The sequence below is a fragment of the Mauremys reevesii genome, linkage group 9, assembly GCF_016161935.1.
Source record: "Mauremys reevesii isolate NIE-2019 linkage group 9, ASM1616193v1, whole genome shotgun sequence".
NCBI lineage: Eukaryota > Metazoa > Chordata > Testudines > Geoemydidae > Mauremys > Mauremys reevesii.
This window is the reverse complement of record NC_052631.1, coordinates 3,226,764-3,244,577: the sequence shown is the minus strand read 5'-3', so window position 1 is coordinate 3,244,577 and position 17,814 is coordinate 3,226,764. Positions and strand designations below refer to the sequence as shown.

The following is a 17,814-nucleotide window of genomic DNA, read 5'->3' as shown; positions in this document are numbered from 1 at the left end:
AGGCCCCAGTGCTGGCTTCTATCCCTGCCCATCTCTTACCATCCCCTTGAATTTTATTTCAGTCTTTGATAAGCAGAGGACGCTGCCGGCTGTCAAACACTCTCTCCTTTTAACAGGATTCTGGGGTGGCACAGGCAGGATTTGCCCTGCAGAACACTTACTACAGCTGATGATGTGTGAGAAGGAAAGAACCCAGCTTGTCTCGTACAGCCCAAGCTGAGTTTTCAGGGCTGGTAGTTAGAAAAGCTGCAACCTGTGTGTGGATGTGTGTAAAATATGCCAGCCAACTGCTTCAGCCATGCTGTGCTGGTCTTCCATTGATGCTTACAGTCAAGGTGAATTGAAGTGCTTTAGAAAATAAAAATATATATGCCTAAAAATACAAATGGCTCCATGCTAACAGTGAACTGAGACACTTGCAGTGTTGAAAATCTGAGTTCAAGACCTCCTTGGGGTGTCTTTCTCCCAGCACAGCTGGTGGTTTTCACTGACACTGAAAGCAGAGCGGAGAACTGCCTCCTTGGACAATACTGCTTATTTTGTTGAGTTGGTCGCACCCTGTGGCTCACAGCCAGTGTTCCTTCCAGCAGTGCAGTCTCAGCAAGGTAGACCAGATGCGGGGGCAGAAGGAAAGAATAGAGAGTTGTCATGTTTGCCATGCATAAACTGACCTCTCTGTTCCTGCCAGTTCCAGGCCACCTTGGAATCTGGAAATTACTTGGAGGCAGAGCTCAGGCGAGTCCTTTTCCAACTGTGGAGCTGCCTTGCCTGTAACCCCAGGCCACTTCTCTACAAGCTGCCATCAGCTGAATGTAGCATCCTGAAATTAGGCTTCTGCTAGATTGACACCAAATATCCTCCTAATTTGGGCCTGAATGTAGGCTTTTTTTCCCCAAAACATAAGGCTAATTTAATGTTTCTCTGGAAAAAGCCCATAACGTTGCAGCATTCACAGCAGGGACAAAAATTGAAACTGGAGAGACACGAAATTGAAGTGTCAGTTTTTGTTGTGTGACTGAGAAAGGCAGAAGTACAGGAAAAATAATGAAAAAGCAAATTGGCTTTTCGAAGAGTCTTCAGTTTTAGTAATCTAAGGTGTTGTCAGGACTGCAAGGACACTTTGTTAAAAAAGAAATGTTTAATCTGTTCCCGTCTCTTTAATTTAGATGCACAGTGTTTTCTTAAACTTTCTGGATCCTTGTATTAGACAAATCAAAAAGCAAGACAGACGATTTTTGTCGTAGTCCTTGATTCTGCCTGCATTTATGCACGTGAGTAACTTTATGCATGTGAATAGTTCAATGGGACCATTCTTGTTTATAATTTACTCATGTGCATGAGTGATGGCAGGACACTGGCCTTCATGCTTAGAGCTAACTGAATGTCACATTATTAATTATTATTATTAGGGCTGTCAAGCGATTAAAAAAATTAATCGAGATTAATCATGCGTTAATTGCACTCTTAAACAATAATAGAATACCATTTATTTAAATATTTTTGGGTGTGTTCTATTTTTTTCAAATGTATTGATTTCAGTTACAACACAGAATACAAAGTGTACAGTGCTCACTTTATATTTATTTTTGATTACAAATATTTTCACAGTAAAAAACAAAAGAACTAGTATTTGTCAGTTTATCTAATACAAGTACGGTAGTGCAATCTTTTTACCATGAAAGTTGAACTTACAAATGTAGAATTATGTACAAAAAAATTGCATTCAGAAAACAAAACAATATAAAATTTTAGAGCCTACAAGTCCACTCAGTCCTACTTCAGCCAATCACTCAGACAAACAAGTTTGTTTACATTTGCAGGAGATAATGCTGCCTGCTTCTTGTTTACAGTGTCACCTGAAAGTGAGAACAGGTGTTTGCATGGCACTGTTGTAGCCTGTATCACAAGATATTTATGTGCCAGATGCGCTAAAGATTCATATGTCCCTTCATGCTTCAACCACCATTCCAGAGGACATGCATCCATGCTGATGATGGGTTCTGCTTGATAACACTCCAAAGCAGAGAGGACCAATGCATGTTCACGTTCATCATCTGAGTCAGATGCCACCAGCAGAAAGTTGTTTTTCTGTTTTTTGGTGGTTCGGGTTCTGTAGTTTCCGTATCGGAGTGTTGCTCTTTTAAGACTTCTGAAAGCGTGCTCCACACCTCCTCCCTCTCAGATTTTGGAAGGCACTTTAGATTCTTAAACCTGCGGTCGAGTGCTGTAGCTATCCTTAGAAATCTCACATTGGTACCTTCTTTGCGTTTTGTCAAATCTGCTGTGAAAGTGTTCTTAAAACGAACCTGGGCTGGGTCATAATCCGAGACTGGCAGAATGTGGGTAAAACAGAACAGGAGACATACAGTTCTCCTCCAAGGAGTTCAGTAACAAATTTAATTAACACACTATTTTTTTAATGAGCATCATTTGCATGGAAGCATCTCCTCTGGAATGGAGGCCGAAGCATAAAGGGGCATACAAATGTTTAGTATATCTGGCACGTAAATACTTTGCAACATCGGCTACAAAAGTGCCATGTGAACTCCTGTTCTCACTTTCAGGTGACATTGTAAATAAGAAGTGGGCAGCATTATCTCACATAAATGTAAACAAACTTGTTTGTCTTAGCGATTGGCTGAACAAGCAGTAGGACTGAGTGGGCTTGTAGGCTCTGAAGTTTTACATTGTTTTGTTTTTGAGTGCAGTTATGTAACAACAAAAAAATCTACATTTGTAAATTGCACTTTCACAATAAAGGGATTGCGCTACAGTACTTGTATGAGGTGAACTGAAAAATACCATTTCTTTTGTTTATCATTTTTACCGTGCAAATATTTGTGATAAAAAATTATGATATAAAGTGAGCACTGTACACTTTGTATTCTGTGGTATAATAGAAATCAATATATTTGAAAATGTAGAAAAACATCCAAAATATTTAATAAATTTCAATTGGTATTCTATTGTTTAACAGTGCCATTAATCACAATTAATTTTTTTGAGTTAATCATGTGAGTTAACCGTGGCTAATCAACAGCCCTAATTATTAATTATTATTATTATTATTATTTATTATTTATTTGTTTTACCATAGTGCCCAGGGGCCTTAGACATGGCCCATTGTGCTAGGTGCTGTACAAACACAGAACAAAAAGACACTACTTGCCCCAAACAGCTTCCTGCCTAAGACAAGAGACAACAGCTGGATATAGACGGATGTGAGAATACCAGGAAACAATGAGACAGTATTAGTCAGCATGATGCACATAACCTTATCTAGCTATATATTTATACCAGGGTTATTAAGAAGCACGCTACATTTTTCCTCAGAGGGATTTTACGTTTGTTTTGCCTTTTTCTTTTTGTTTACACTTGTAGTTTTACCTTTGGTACTAGGTATAAACAATGACCTAATTGCTGTTAATTCCACCGGAGGGGAATCAGATTTTTGAACGGGTAAAAAATCATTCCCATCTATTAGGTTAACACTAGTGGTTTAAGGCGTTACATTGTGACTTGGAACGAGGCCAAATGTTCTGTTGCTTGATTTAAGATGCTCATGGTGATATTTAATCTGGCTTTTTTAATCATTTAAGAAACCAAGAGGAATATAGTTAGATTTACAAAATGCATTTGGGCATATGCTCAACATCCTTTTTAATAAAACCTAGCAGCTCAATCTTGCTCATGCTGAAGTCAGTCATTATTTAGCTACTGACTTCTATGAGAACAGGAACAAGCCCTTATTCCGGCAAAGATTTTACTGAAAGACGTCTATTTTTTCCCAGCAATAAATTGCGTTTCTGTTGCGCCCATCTGCTGGGGCTTCCCGTGTGCCCAGCAAACCTGCCAGAGACAGTTTGTTCTAAGGAGAGTTGCTAAATAATTGTTGTTATTTAATCAGGATTTAAACCCATGTTTTCAGTGGTGGGTAACCGGTGCATTCATCCATGACCCCACCACGGCCTACAGAACTAAGGGACTTAACCAAATATTTTGCACCTGCATGGTATTTAATAGCCTCACATCTCTAAGAACATTAAAAACATTGATTAAGATTCATACTTCCCCTGTGAGGTAGGAAGGGATTATTATACTCCTTAGGTAGGTGGGAAAAGTGTAGCATGGAAAGCTTATGGCCCAAATTCTCATAAGCATCCACTAATTTAGGGCATCTCAGTTTTGGGGGCCCAGATCCTCAAAGGTATGTAGACACCTGACTCCCATTGCCCAGTTTGAGTCACCAAGGTCCTGATTATCAGAAGGGTTGACTACCATGGGTGCTCTGTACCTCTGAAAGTCAGGGCTTAGGTGTCTCACGTTGGTCAAGCAAAACTGGAGGAACCCTAAGTTAGAAAGCTTTTCCTAAGGGACATAGTCAAGGGCAAAGCAAATCATGTGCAGAGCTGGGCGCAGAATCCTACCTCCTAGTCCCTTGCTTTAATTAGTACCACATTGCAAAAGGTAGGCACAGTGCAAAACCAAACAAAACCCCAACCAAACGAAAAGAATCCCGCCGCAGCCCACTTAGATTTGTCAGTGATTGCAGATAAAAAGCCCTGAGCTGCGTAGAAATCCTTTACCCCTAAGTCTAGGGCTTTGGAAACAAATTTTAAATACAGAGAAACGATTTATTTTCCTCCTAAATATTTTGCATAACTCGGTCAGGCTGGCAAAGAGGTGGAGGTTGGTGCACGCTGAATAAGCACACGCTCTTGCACAAGGACTGTCTCTTGGCTCTCGAAACGCTTGGCTTTAGCCACCCTTGCTTGTCAAAGTTCAGCTAGAGGCAGGCGCCGGCAGGCGGGGCGGAACAGTGGCGTGGGGAATACTTTGGGGGTCTGTCTGACACTCAGACACCTTCAGACAAATAACATCCTCCTGCCAGAATGATGAGCTGTGCTGAGCCCAGGACCTTTACTCAATGTCTGAAGGGGACATTGATGGTCTGAGCTGGTCCCGTTCTCCCCTGCTGGTTCCCAGAAAATGCCCACCTAGCCCTTCCTTGCCCACCGACCTGCATCGTTGGGGGTGGGCTGGCCAAGCAGACTGGCTGCGCCCCCACCCGATTCCGGGCGGGTGTCTTCAGAGAGGTGTGCACCCCGCCAGCTGCAGCTTCCCTGCTGGAGTCCTCTACGCCGTGTCTGAGAAGCCGCAGAGCATGTCAGGCGGGGGTGAGCACTGCCTTAGTGAGAGAGGCCAGAGTGTGGGCAGCTAGTCCGGGTGGCTGAGAGGGGTAGCCAAGGTGTGGGGAGAACAGTGCCAATGAGCAGCCCTTCGAGATCATGGCTCAGTGTGAGTGGGGACCCCGAGGCCCGTTCTGGGGAGGGTAGGAGCTCAGCCCAGCCATATTCATCTTTCCCTGTCCCCCAGTGAGAACCTCTCCCCCTTCCTTGAGCTCTGTGTCAGAGGAGGAGCCTGGAGCTTCAGCTGGAGCCAGAGTCCCTGTGGAGTTCAGTAACCACATGCTGCCGACAGGCCAGGCAGACCTGGGCTGGGAGCGCTGACTATGGGACTGTCGGCTGTTTGGGGCAGGGACTAGCTTTTTGTGGGGAGTGTGAAGCACCCAGGACAGAGATGCCTTGATCCCTGCCTGGGGTGCCTAGGCATCCCGGCAGAGCAAATAATAATCAGTGAGAGGATGGGATGGGAGACTGAATCCACACAAAGGGGCTGGGAATACCTAGCTCACCGAATGCAGCGTCCCTGCCTCTTGGCAAACACAGTGCGTCCATCCCTACTGGACTCCCTGCGTTACAGAAAGTCCTAAGTGGTGGTTGCCGAAGGGGGTGAGCGTGTCGCTCCAGGGCCGCCGTCCTCCTCCTCTCTCACTTCGTACTGAGATGGCTACAGCTCAGCACTAGCGAATCATGCTGTGCAACTGGCCATGGTTTTTCAGCCCCGCCGCTTAGCTCAGGGCCATAACAACATTCAGCAGTGAAATTCAAAGGAGCCCTGTCCATATCCACTGGGTGCACTGCACGGGGGTTTGCTGATAAGCAGTGTCAAGGGGCGAAAGGGGAAGGTCCGATTGTATTTTTTGGTAAGTGTATAGATCTTTCTAAAGGAATGCCGTGGCTGAGCAGTAAGGAGACTGCAGGGCTTGGTTGTGTGCGGTGCAGATTTTACAGTAATAAAGCATCCACTTCCTGGCAGCTGGGACTTGAAAACCGCAGGAATGAGACACTTGGAACTCGCAGACGGGGAGCGGGGGTTTAGCCTGAAGTAGGTTGTCTGTCTTGTCCCTGTGCCTTGCAGTCTCCGGAAATGTCAGCAATGCATACATTACCTTTTGTTTGTCCTTCAGCTCGGGGGAGAAATTCATTGACCTCCTGAAATCAATCATTCTCCCTGAATAATAAATATTGATGATCGTCACTGCATTCTGCTGCTACGCTGAGTTCCGTTCCAGCCCTCCCTTCTTGTAGGAGCAACATACCACGAGAGACAGGTTCTGCTAGAAGGCTGCTCGCTAGATGCTTTAATACTGCTAGTGAAGGGTGCTGCACGGACAGCCCTGAGGGCTGGAGTTGTGTCCTCTGGGCAGGTAAGCACAGGCACGGCCAGGACAAGTTTCCCATGCGCAGTGGTGAGCTGGGGATACCTCGGGGCCATCTGGAATCCCCCTTGTTAAAATCCTCCCTGCCAATTTAGGGAGCTCATCCCTGACCCCTTCCCGCCAGCGACCATCTGTCTTCAGGGCTCTTAAAAATACTTCTCAAGAGCAGATTTGTTTTGCTGTCATAATCCATCCATCCAGCAGACTTACCTGGCCACCATCACCATGGTATCTGAGAGCCTCACAACCTGTGTGGTATTTGAGCTCCCAACACCTATATAAGGTAGCACAGTCCTATTATCCCCATTCTGCAGATGGGGAACTGGCACACCGAGAGGCTAAGTGACTTATTCAGGGTCCCACAGGAAGTCTGTGCTGGAGAAAATAGAATGCAGATCCTAACCCTTCAGCCCTCCTTAGTGCATTAGGTTGCACCACGTATCAGGTCTCTCCTTCACTCACCGCTTCCCATTAACACAGCTCAGTGCACTCACTGTGTTTTTTCAGGAATAAAGTATAAACTTGGCCAGCAAAAATCCCACCCTCCGATGAGTTTGTTTCCCCACTGGGGTCTCCTCTTTCCCTCGTTACGATTACGAGCAGGTGGTTTTGTTTAAATGGGGGGCGGGAGGGGAATGAAAAGATCGCACTGTCCCATGCTTGGGCCCCTCAGCAGTTTGCTTGGCCCTGCCCCCTTGCATGGGCTTTGACAGAGGCTAAGTGGGACACTGCTTTGCAGGGATCCCTTGTTAAAATACTAGCAGCATGTCACTGTCCCAGCTGCCTCACCAGTGCTCCTCAGCCCCTCACCTAGGCTGCATTTGAACTGGCCGCCAAGAGAGGAATGGGTCTTTTTGAGCTATTTATTTTCACTCTCGCTGAATTGCCAATGGCTATAGGGATTTTGAGAAAAATCAATATATAAATAACATCAAATCTGCCTTCTAGCAGAGAGATAGGGCCCGATCCAAAACCCACCCAAGCCAAGGGGAATCTTCAGTGGGAGTTGGGACAGACCCCAAGTATGGAAAAGCTCAGTCCTAAAAGGAGGAATGTGTGAAACAAAGGATTATAACAGACGCAGCTTTAACAACAGCCATTGCTGTCTTGTGTCTGCTGTAAAATAAGGAAATTGTAGACACACTCCGAAGAAAAATGGATACCTGGTTTACAAAAAAGTTAGCATTGCTTCTCAGCTAAGGTCTCAAACACTTGGGTTTTGTCTACACGGGAATTTTAGCCAGTGAGGCAGCTATGCTGCTGGTGCTGCAAATCCCTGGATGGTTTATACCAGTGCAGCTTTCATCAGGGTGCACTGAACTAGTGGAAATCATGCTGCATGAGTGTAAACTGTGTCTTTGCTAGGGATTGATACCGGTGTAGCTCCACTGTTGGCTCCCACCCCAGTGGAGAAGACGCCTGAGCTATTGAAAATGGTCCTGTGTAGGCCTGGCTGCGGAGCTGGAGATGTAGCAACATGCGTGGGGTTTGGTGGTGATTGCACAGCAGAGGATGGGGAAAAAATGACGCTTCATGGTTCTTGAAATGGGACATTGTGACACGGGAACTTTTCTTCGCTGATGTCTGGATGAGTGACTTGCTGGGTCAAAGGGCAGGCAGAGAATTGGAGAGATTTGTGAAGTGTTAACATAGGGGGTAGGCAGTAGACAGGTTTCTGTCCCACCAGAATGTTTGCGATTTTAAAAAAGAATTCCTCCCCCAAATCAGGAAGAAAAAATTAATTATTGATTTTTATGCTATATTTTCATGAACTGACAAACTGAAAAAAAATTCAGTTCAGGTCAATCAAAATGTTTTGTTCTGATAATTTCAAAATGTTCCAATTCAATTTATAAGAACGGCCATATTGGGTCGGATCCAGTGGTCCATCTAGCCCAGTGTCCTGTCATCCGACAGTGGCTGGTGCCAGATGCTTCCAAAGGAGCGAACAGAACAGGGCAATTATCAAGTGATCCATCCCCTGTCGTCCAGTTCCAGTATCTGGCAGTCAGAGGCTTAAGGACACGGAGAGCATGGGGTTCATCCCTGACCACCTTGGCTAATAGCCACTGATGGACCTATCCTCCATGCCCATGGATTTTGATCTTTTTTTTCCCTATTTTTAATCTGTTTTTTAATATTAAGTGAAATTTTGCAACAAAAAGTTGTTTTGAACCAGAAAACCAAAACTTTTCATTTGGAAAAATATCAAAATGTCCTGTTTTTGAAAATTTTAAAACACTTTTTTTTCAACTGTATTGAATTGGCAAATTCCTCAGAATTAGCTCTTTCCTACAGACAGTTCTGGTTTTGACAAATCGGTATTTTTGGTTCGGAGAAAAAAGTTTTGTTGAAAAATTCTCAGCTGGCTGTAGTCAGCATGCGAGGGGATTGCTGCTGGCAGACCCAGCTCATTGGGGCATACTAGGAATGGAATATCGATTCTACAAAAGTCTGAAAGGTGCCAAGGCCAAGGAGGGAGATGCAGTGAGGCAGATAAGATGTAGCTAGGAATAAAGGGATGAAATTAAGAAAAGGAACTCTGAGGACACTTCCTGAGACTGTGATCTATAAGGAGTATGAAATAGTCTCGGAAAGGAAGTAATGGTGACACTCTCGGCTGGGAAAAGCCCCAGAAATGCAATAGCCAGGAGCATTTCTTCACTGGCAGCACCGATGAGCTAGATCTTTTCTAGTTTTCTAGAACTTCTCTGGTTCCCTGACAGTCAGATTGATGTACTGTATTCCACCAAAGCTAATGGGACCTCTACTGGTGAGGGAGCAATCTCACTCCTGGGTCCTCAAATAGCCTCGGAGCTTCAGGCTGCATTGGTTGCAGTTGTCTTGTTTCCCCCACATCCTTTAGAAGTAAATTTCTTTTCCAATATGGGCTAGATATCTGAGGGGTGTCAAAACTCCCGTTTGACCATCGTGCTGCTTTTCCAAATAGAACAATCCTGTCTCGTGTCATGGAGGGTCTGAGCGACTGGCTCTCTGGTGCACCGCTGGAAGTTTTTCATTTCATTGCTATTCAGATGTAAAGAATAGAATGTCCTGGCTGGATGCCATGTGCTTGAACACTGAAATGCTCCCACAAATGGCTGCTTGATAGCTGATGTGTGCATGTAATTTCAAACTTGCCCATGAAATGAAATTCCCCCATGTTCAATACAATCAAAATGTTTCACTCTGATTTTGACATTTAAAATAAAATAGAATGGAAAATGAAAGAATTTTCAAGACAAAAATTCCTGGCCACCTCTAGTATTTATCCTCCCATCGGCTCTGTGTAGTAGTGCTATTATCCCCATTGTACAGAGGGAAACCGAGGCACGGACGTTAAGTGACTCACCCGGGGTCACACAGGAAGTCTGTGGCAAAGCAGGGAAATGAACCTGTCTTCCAAATCCTATGCTAGTTCTCTAAGCACTGTACCATCCTTTCAGTGGTGATAGGCAATTGTTTTGGGCCTTCATCAGGGCCTTTTATTCTTAACGTGTCGCAAGATCACTCTGTCTCGCTGCTTCTTCTGTGTCACTGATGACATGGGGCCAGATTCTGGGCTTAATTCATGCCAGATGTAACTCCACTGGCTGTAGTATAGTCACAGCAGGGGTGGATTTGACCTTCAGGCGAGATGCATGTGTTTTTCTAAGGGCAGAATTCAGTCCACCTCGTTGGCTAGCATGACTGCCTCTGAGATTAGGGTTCTCTGTGTGTAGTGGACTGGCCGGTGTATTCAGTATTGGACGGTTGTGGCTATTCCCCCTATTGCAGTCTTAAAAGCTTCCTGCAAAGGGAGACTTTAATGAGCATACAGCTTCCCAGAGAGGGAACGTTGGGGTCTGAAAACCCACAGCGCCTGCTCTTGCTCATGCTCTCAGCACAGTCCAGTGTGACGTTAGGCTGCTCTGAAGAGCTCTCGGTGGAACGTGCAAACTCACCACACTAATGGTTTGCTTCCTGGGAGATGTGTGCAGAAACCCTGAGAAATTCTAACAAAAGGCAGTGTCATTCAATGCCAAAATTGCCTCTGGAAGAATGATCTGGTCCAAAAGAAACCACAGTAAGTCCCAGCTAAATGGAGCCCAGATGGTTTATGCTACAGTTATTCCCTTCATTGTTCGATTTACTCCTGCAGTTACTGAAAAGCAAGAATATGTCCTTAAGGGCTGAAGGGCCTTTTCCCAGCTTCCATTAGTGCATTTATCTTTTTCTTTGCAGCCGCTTTTGTTGGCTGTCTCTTTTCCCCCTCTTTGGTTTTCTTAGTTTCTTTGCTTTAACTATATTCTTTTTTTGTATCCCTTGAATGCCAGGATAAAAAAATCTTAACTAAGCATCCAGCCATAGAATTGTAGGACTGGAAGGGACCTTGAGAGGTCTCTAGTCCAGTCCCCTGCACTCATAGCAGGACTAAGTATTATCTAGACCATCCCTGACAGGTGTTTGTCCAACTTGCTCTTAAAAATCTCCAGTGATGGAGATTCCACAACCTCCCTAGGCAATTTATTCCAGTGCTTAAAATTTTGCCTAATGTCCACTCTAAGCCATCCTTGCTGTAAATCCTTGCTGGGTAAAGAATGGTGTCTCTAGCCTCTGTTCGGCAGAGGATGGAGATGGATGGCAGGAGAGAGATCACTTGATCATTGCCTGTTAGGTTTGCTCCCTCTGGGGCACCTGGCATTGGCCACTGTCGGTAGACAGATACTGGGCTAGATGGACCCTTGGTCTGACCCGGTACGGCTGTTCTTGTGTTCTTATGTAATTTAAGCCCATTGCTTCTTGTCAATCTTCAACCCTTGTCCGGTGCAAGGTGTGAGCCAGGTTCTCCAGAGGAGCTGAGCTCTGAGTGGGTGTGTTATCTGTAAATGATAAGAGAGACCTCCTCTGATGAGGTGAAAAAAGGAATCCTTTCCTCCTCCCACACAGCACTGTGCAGAGGCTGTGCCGGCCACTGGAAGCCATCCATTGGGGAAGGAGTCTATGAAGTGCTGGGTCTCTGGCCCTGCTGCCCCTTCAGCCTGCCCCACTGCAGGGAGGCCCGGCGAGCACATGGCATACACCCCTGGGTGCACCCCTCCAGAATTCTGGTCCCTCTGCAGCGAGTCAATTGCTATGGAGACCTGAGAACCAAGGGAGAAAGGGTAGTTTTGTCCTACGGGCAAACGAATGGAGCACAGGGTGGAGCCGTGAGAACGCCTAGCCTGAATCTATCACCCGTTTAGCTGAATCCTCTAGCCCAGTGCTTCCCTGGAGCCCTTCCAGGTACATCCAGGCAGTACAGGACAGAGCAAGCTGTCCTCCTTGTTGTCAGTCTCAGCAGGGAGGCCAGAGACTGAACTAGTTTCTCACCCCAAGAGGTCAGCTCCTTTCTGGCCTGGCTTGAGGTGCACTGGTGGGGACGGATAGCCGAGGGCGTGGGAGACCCAGGCTTAGTTCCCTGCTCCACCTCACAGGGGTGCCAGGAGGATGAGCGTATGAGGGTCTCAGATCCCACGATGGCGTGGGGCCGGATAAGTACCATAGCGAGATATGTGCATCCCAGAAGCTTGTGCAGTGCTGCCCGGGGCTGCTTTCCCCAAGGACCGGATTCACAGGGGAGAACTGAAAGCCGATAAAGGGATGGAACCAATTTCTCACCAAACTTGGGACACCGGCTCAATCCACCTTGCTAGCTTTCCCACGGCTGCAGCCCTCCTCTTGGGCTGAGAGTATTAACCTCCCATCAAAGGCAGTGGGAGCTGAGAGTGCTCAGAGCTACTCAGCGCCTTGCACGATTGATCCTGGTGAGAACTGCAGGGAGAAAGCAACGTGCACACCCTGCTCCTGCCATCTGGAGACTGTTATTTCCCCCCCTGAAGTGTCCCATTAACGTTAACGGCCCTCTCAGCCGGAGCACTTAGTGGGAAGTCTTTGAGGGGAGCGTTCGTTCCGTGTGCAGTAACGGGGCTTCTCTGCGAAAAGTAAAAACCCGTCAGGTCTTTAGAGGGGCTCAAGGACAGAGGCAGCGTAGTGGAAAATGGCAGCATTGTTGTCCTTTAGAATGGGCGCAGGATCTTTGGACAGAAAAGGCTGTAGTTACTTCTGACGGTATTTTTGCCCTGGTGTTGGATACATTGTAAAGCAGTGAGCGATTCTGGGTGTTGCATGAGAACTCCAGGTAACAATGCATGTACAGAGAGCGGAGTAGCATCCTCCTGAATTTGCAAAACTCCCATTATCTTTAGTGGGGCAAGCTCCGGCAGTAAGTGTCGGCTTAGACTGGGCATTAGGGGCCTTTGTCATTGTTCCTAGGGGTCCGGCTCTTAATTCTGAGTGTGTCCTGCAAAGAAGGGCTTCCCTCCGTCACCCTGTGCATTCCATTGTACTCGTTCAGTGGAGTCCAGGAATGGAGAAGTTGCTGTAATCTGACACGCTCTGTGTCTGTGTCCAATGATAAGATCTCTGGAGAGCCTGGAATGAACCAAAAATAAATCAAACTGTTGCGCTGCTCCAGCTAATGCAACTGGGAGGAAGTTGCAGAAACACTGGATTTCATTAAAAAAATAAAATAAAATAAAAAAATCATTGGGGCCAGTTTGTGGAGCCCTTAGGAATCACCTTGCTCTTGGGAGTCGAGACCCATTGGCTTTAATGGGATTGTTGGGGGGATCAAGTCCTCATCTGCACAGCTAAAGGATGCAAAAAAGAGCCCGTTGAGATGGTGGCTGAATGTCATGTCACGGTGGGCGAGGGTATAGCAGCCCAGCTGATGGCAGTGGGCCAAACTCAGCCCTGGGGTAAGCAGGAGACACTCCCCTAAAGCCAGTGATTGCACCTGCTTCCACCAAGGCTGACTTTGTCCTGTTTTGCATAAATGGGGAGTGAGTGGGTTCCATGAGAAGTAGGGAAGAGGGCTCATTTGTGGATTTATTTTGGTGAGGGAACAGGGAAGACTTTGCTGCTCACAGAGTGGACTCTGCAGATGCAAGAGAACACACAAGATGCTGTGGTGTTTGTCATCATCAGATCTGACAACTGCCGGGCGGTGCGAGAACGTTGCCCCACTTCTGATTAAATGTATCACCCTTCCCAGCTCTAGCCCTCTGTGCTGTCAGCTCTCTGTTCCCAACTGAGCAGTCATGACCTCTCTCTTTCCTCCATCTGACCAGCCTAAAAGAAGACAAATAAAGAGTTATTTTATTGCCCGTGAGGGGTGCTGGTAGGTAGCATGTTTCTTTTTTAGCCCTGGAACTGTTCTGAATGACTCAGGCAGGTATTTACGGGGCAGCAGTAATGCAGCATTAGGCTATCAGATGGCATGACAGAAATGCCACGAGAAGACCAGGTCTCTTCATTTTTATTGAGGCCTGGTAATTGGCTCCCAGAGGAAGAAAACAGCTCATGAAAAACAAACACAAATGCCTGGATTGTCAGGTTTCTACTAATCTCTAGTGCTCAGACTCGGGGAACAGTCCTGGAACCTGCCACAGGAATTGGTTCCTTGCATGTTTACAGACAGCCAATGAGAGATGAGAGTAGGACCTCATTTGTCATGAGTTCTCGCAATGCCTCCCAGGCCTGGCTAGGGACCACCAGTGGGAGCCTCGTGCTCTGTAACTCTAGAGCCAAGCACATTCAACGCAAACCTGCCTTATAGTGAAAGGTTTGAGAAGCTCAAAGGTGAAGAGGTGATTGATCTAGTGCTACATGGGGAGCCTTCTGAGAGTAAAAGGCTCTCTAGCGAATGAAGGCAGAACAAAATCCAATGGCTGGAAGTTGGAGCTAGATAATTTCAGGCTCAAGATAAGGTGCATGTTTTTTTAACAGTGCAGGTAATTAACTCTTGGGACAATCTACTTAGGGATGTGGTGGAGTCTCCATCACTTGGAGTCTTTAACCGAAGATTGAATGTTTTTTTCTAAAATAAACATGTTCTAGCTCAACCACAAGATATGGGCTAGATGCAGAAATTACTGGGTGAAATTCTCTGGCTTGTGTTCTACAGGAGGTCAGCTAGATGATCACAATGGGCCTTTCTGGCCTTGCAATCTATGGATCTTTGCTGTTTTCCTTCCTCATCTCCCTCCTCATCCTTTGAGCAAAATGTGTCCGATCCTACCTTCCCAACTCCACCTCCCGAGACCCGGAAGACGGCCCCTCTCCCGGGGGGCAACAACCTTACACTCCTTGCCCCATCATCCTGCCTATTCCTTGCTAGTCTGCTTCCTGCTGTGACTGGCGCCCACCAACCTCCCTCCACTTAATCCAAAGTCAGGCGGGTTTGGGGAGAAGCAGCAGGCTGGGAAAGCAGGGTGCTTTGGGGAAGCTTACTGGGAAGAAGGAGGGAGCATTCCTGGGGCAGATGAGGGTGCTTGGGGGGAGAAGGGGTGGGCGGGGAGTCATCCCTCCAAGAGCCCCGATCTTAACACACATGAAAGTGGCTGCATAAGGGCTCATTGTTTAGATGAGGGTCCCTGTAGGCTCCTGTTAAGCGCTGTATAGAAGGCAGCGAAAGGCTGTGCTATTGCATCGCTTTAGTCTCTGTCATTAGCCAGTGGAGCAGTGCTCTTTGCCAGTACCATCGTGGCTAGGCAGCTTTGCATTCGCAGCCCAGCAGCGGCCTGCTGCCCTTTGCTTGGGACTGCAGAGAAGCGCAGGATTCTTGCCTGTTTCCCTCTGCTGCTAGGAGAGGCTGGCCCAGCAGGGGGAAGCATCATGACAAATAATCTCAAGTGCAGGTGTCAGAAGTTGGACCCTTAAACCCATGGCCTGGTTTGCGGAGTTGTTAAGCGCACACAGCTCCCACTGGGGCTGAACTTTTGCTGCCTTAGGGGCTCTGTGCTCCTTGAGATTGCCCCCACTGACACACACGGCTACGTCCAGAGTCTTTGATCAGCTTTGCCTTAGCCACGTCAATTGTCTGCCTGCCTTCACAATCTCCTGGCGCCTGGGAATGTCGAATGAAGGCTTCAGTCCCTCTAATTAGAGCATCTAGCAAATGTCAGCTTTCATAACCTGCAGCTTCTGTTCAGCATGCTCGGAAGGCCTGGAGCTGCAGGGAACTTTGCTTTTCAGTGACCAAGAGGATTTGTGAGAGCAGAATGCCAAATGTCAGACGTATGTGTTGGCTCACATTCCTGTGCCCTGAATCTGTAATGAATTGGACCAGATAGACAGGGCTGGCTCCAGACCCCAGCGCGCCAAGCGCGCGCTTGGGGCGGCATTTTCCCAGGAGGGCGGCTCCGGCGGACCTCCCCCAGGCATGACTGCGGAGGGTCCGCTGGTCCCGCGGCTCCGGTGGAGCATCCGCAGGCATGCCTGCGGGATGTCCACCAGAGCCGCGGGACCAGCGGACCCTCCGCAGGCACGTCTGCAGGAGGTCCACCAGAGCCGCGGGACCGGCGACTGCCAGAGCGTGCCCACAGCGCGCCGCCCTACTTGGGGCGGCGGAATTCCTAGAGCCGCCCCTGCAGATAGAGCACAGACTGGGAATCAAGAAACCCAGGTTCTAGACCGTGTTGTGGAGAAGGGCTGATTTTAAAACATCGACTGGAATGACTGGACTGAGGGGTTCGGTACTGGGATCGGGAGCCTTGAACTATTTATAGGTCACCGGTTCAAATCTGGACTTGACTGAAAGCTGTTGCAATCACAGTATGACCTAAGCGATTTGCCCACTAGATCTGGGTGAAGTATTTGCATTCAACGATTTGTTTGGCAAATTTAGCCTTTCCTCCTTTGCAGATTATCAGCAAGCAGACTTTGCAATGGTCAGATTGCAAAATACCTTCATTACTCAGAATCATTAGATGAATGCCTTATGCAAATGTATTGCATCAGTGGTTAGGCTGCAGGGTGCTCGCTGTGACAATTGCTTTGAGTACACCGAGTGATTGGTCACCTACTGGCAGTCCACAGGGGTCCAGCACTGTGGCTTTGGAGCCAAAGCTAGGGTGACTAGATGTCCTGATTTTATAGGGACAGTCCCGATTTTGGGGTCTTTTTCTTATATAGGCTCCTATTACCCCCCACCCCCTGTCCCAGTTTTTCACATTTGCTGACTGGTCACCCTAGCCAAAGCTCAAGAGTTCTCTTGCTTCCCATGCTGTGTGCTTGCAATTGGCAGGTGCCCATGGTATCTGTGCTTAGACGCTGCCTCTGAATGCTACACTGAGCTGAAATGGTTGAACTTGAGACCTGACTTCCACTTTCTAACTAGACTTTTGGGCTTAGGCGCCTTGTGCTCCCATGGTGTCTCTATGCAAACTTTTTAAAAAGCCTTAAAATCAAATTCAGAGGTGCTGGAAGGTGCCAGAACCAAACTGCCAAGGACAAAACTTCCCGTTGATGAGAAAAGAGTTTAGAAATAACTGGAACTTCTTTGTGTGTTTGTATTGACAGGATGAAGCTGTGCTGCCTCCTGCTGGTTACTTTATGGCTGTGGATGGCCACCCTCAGCAGCAGCTCAGGTAAGAGAGTTGTCAAATTTTGTTTTAGGAAATGGCAGGCAGTGTCTTAGGTTCCACTCTTCCAACTCAGGACAGGAAGCACAAACTCATCTCTGGGCCTTTGAACTCAGCAGGGATGGATTTATTGCTTAAAAATAGTTGTTGTTTTTTTATATTCCTGGATGCAATGGCCATCTGGGCATCTGAAAGAGCTTTGCAAACACAAACACTCTGGTCACTAACATTACCCCATTTTACAGCTGGTAAAACAGAGACTCAGTATGGGGGGGAATGTCTTGCCTGAGTCAGGCAGGGCCGGGAACTGAACCTGAGAATCTTTCCTTCCTGTTTGGAGCCGGAACATGAGATTCTGGCCCTTGAAGTCTGACTCACGTCTCAGTCACGGCTGCTGAGAGTGGAACTTCGTGAATGGGCCAAGTTCGCATGCCAGCCTCACTGAGTCACGTTGCCAGCAGGAAATATGTTGTAATCCTCGTGGGCCGTCTGGCTCGCATTCAGCTGGGCTGCTCATGAAGAGGGGGATTGTATCTGTATCGGCCCCAGGCTTCCTATCTGGGGTGAAGGAGAGATGTCGGAAGGAAAACGGAAAGGGGGTGTGGAGGGGGAACAAGCTCTAGCTGTATTAGGGAAAACACATTAAAGAATGAACATTGCAGGCAGCCAGTGGAGGTTCGGTATGTCCCTCGTGGGCATCGGCCTCGTTGCACCATTTACCGAGCCTGCGCTTGGATACCCACCCCCCCCAGAATCCCTAAATGGGGCCCCATCCCTTGCCCGTTGGAGCTGTCCTGGCTCTGCTGG

The 17,814-nt window shown here is 47.3% G+C and overlaps 1 protein-coding gene across 2 annotated transcripts in view; it reads left to right on the top strand.

Annotated features, from left to right (window-relative positions):
- LOC120372292 (interleukin 1 receptor accessory protein) overlaps positions 1-17,814 on the top strand; it is a 60,971-nt gene that overhangs the window by 3,703 nt on the left and 39,454 nt on the right. For both annotated transcript variants that reach the window (XM_039489274.1, XM_039489275.1), the window contains exon 2: positions 16,946-17,013. In XM_039489274.1, the coding sequence (XP_039345208.1) occupies positions 16,947-17,013 (67 nt within the window). In that variant the 5' untranslated portion in view covers position 16,946. The remainder of the gene's footprint in view (positions 1-16,945; positions 17,014-17,814) is intronic.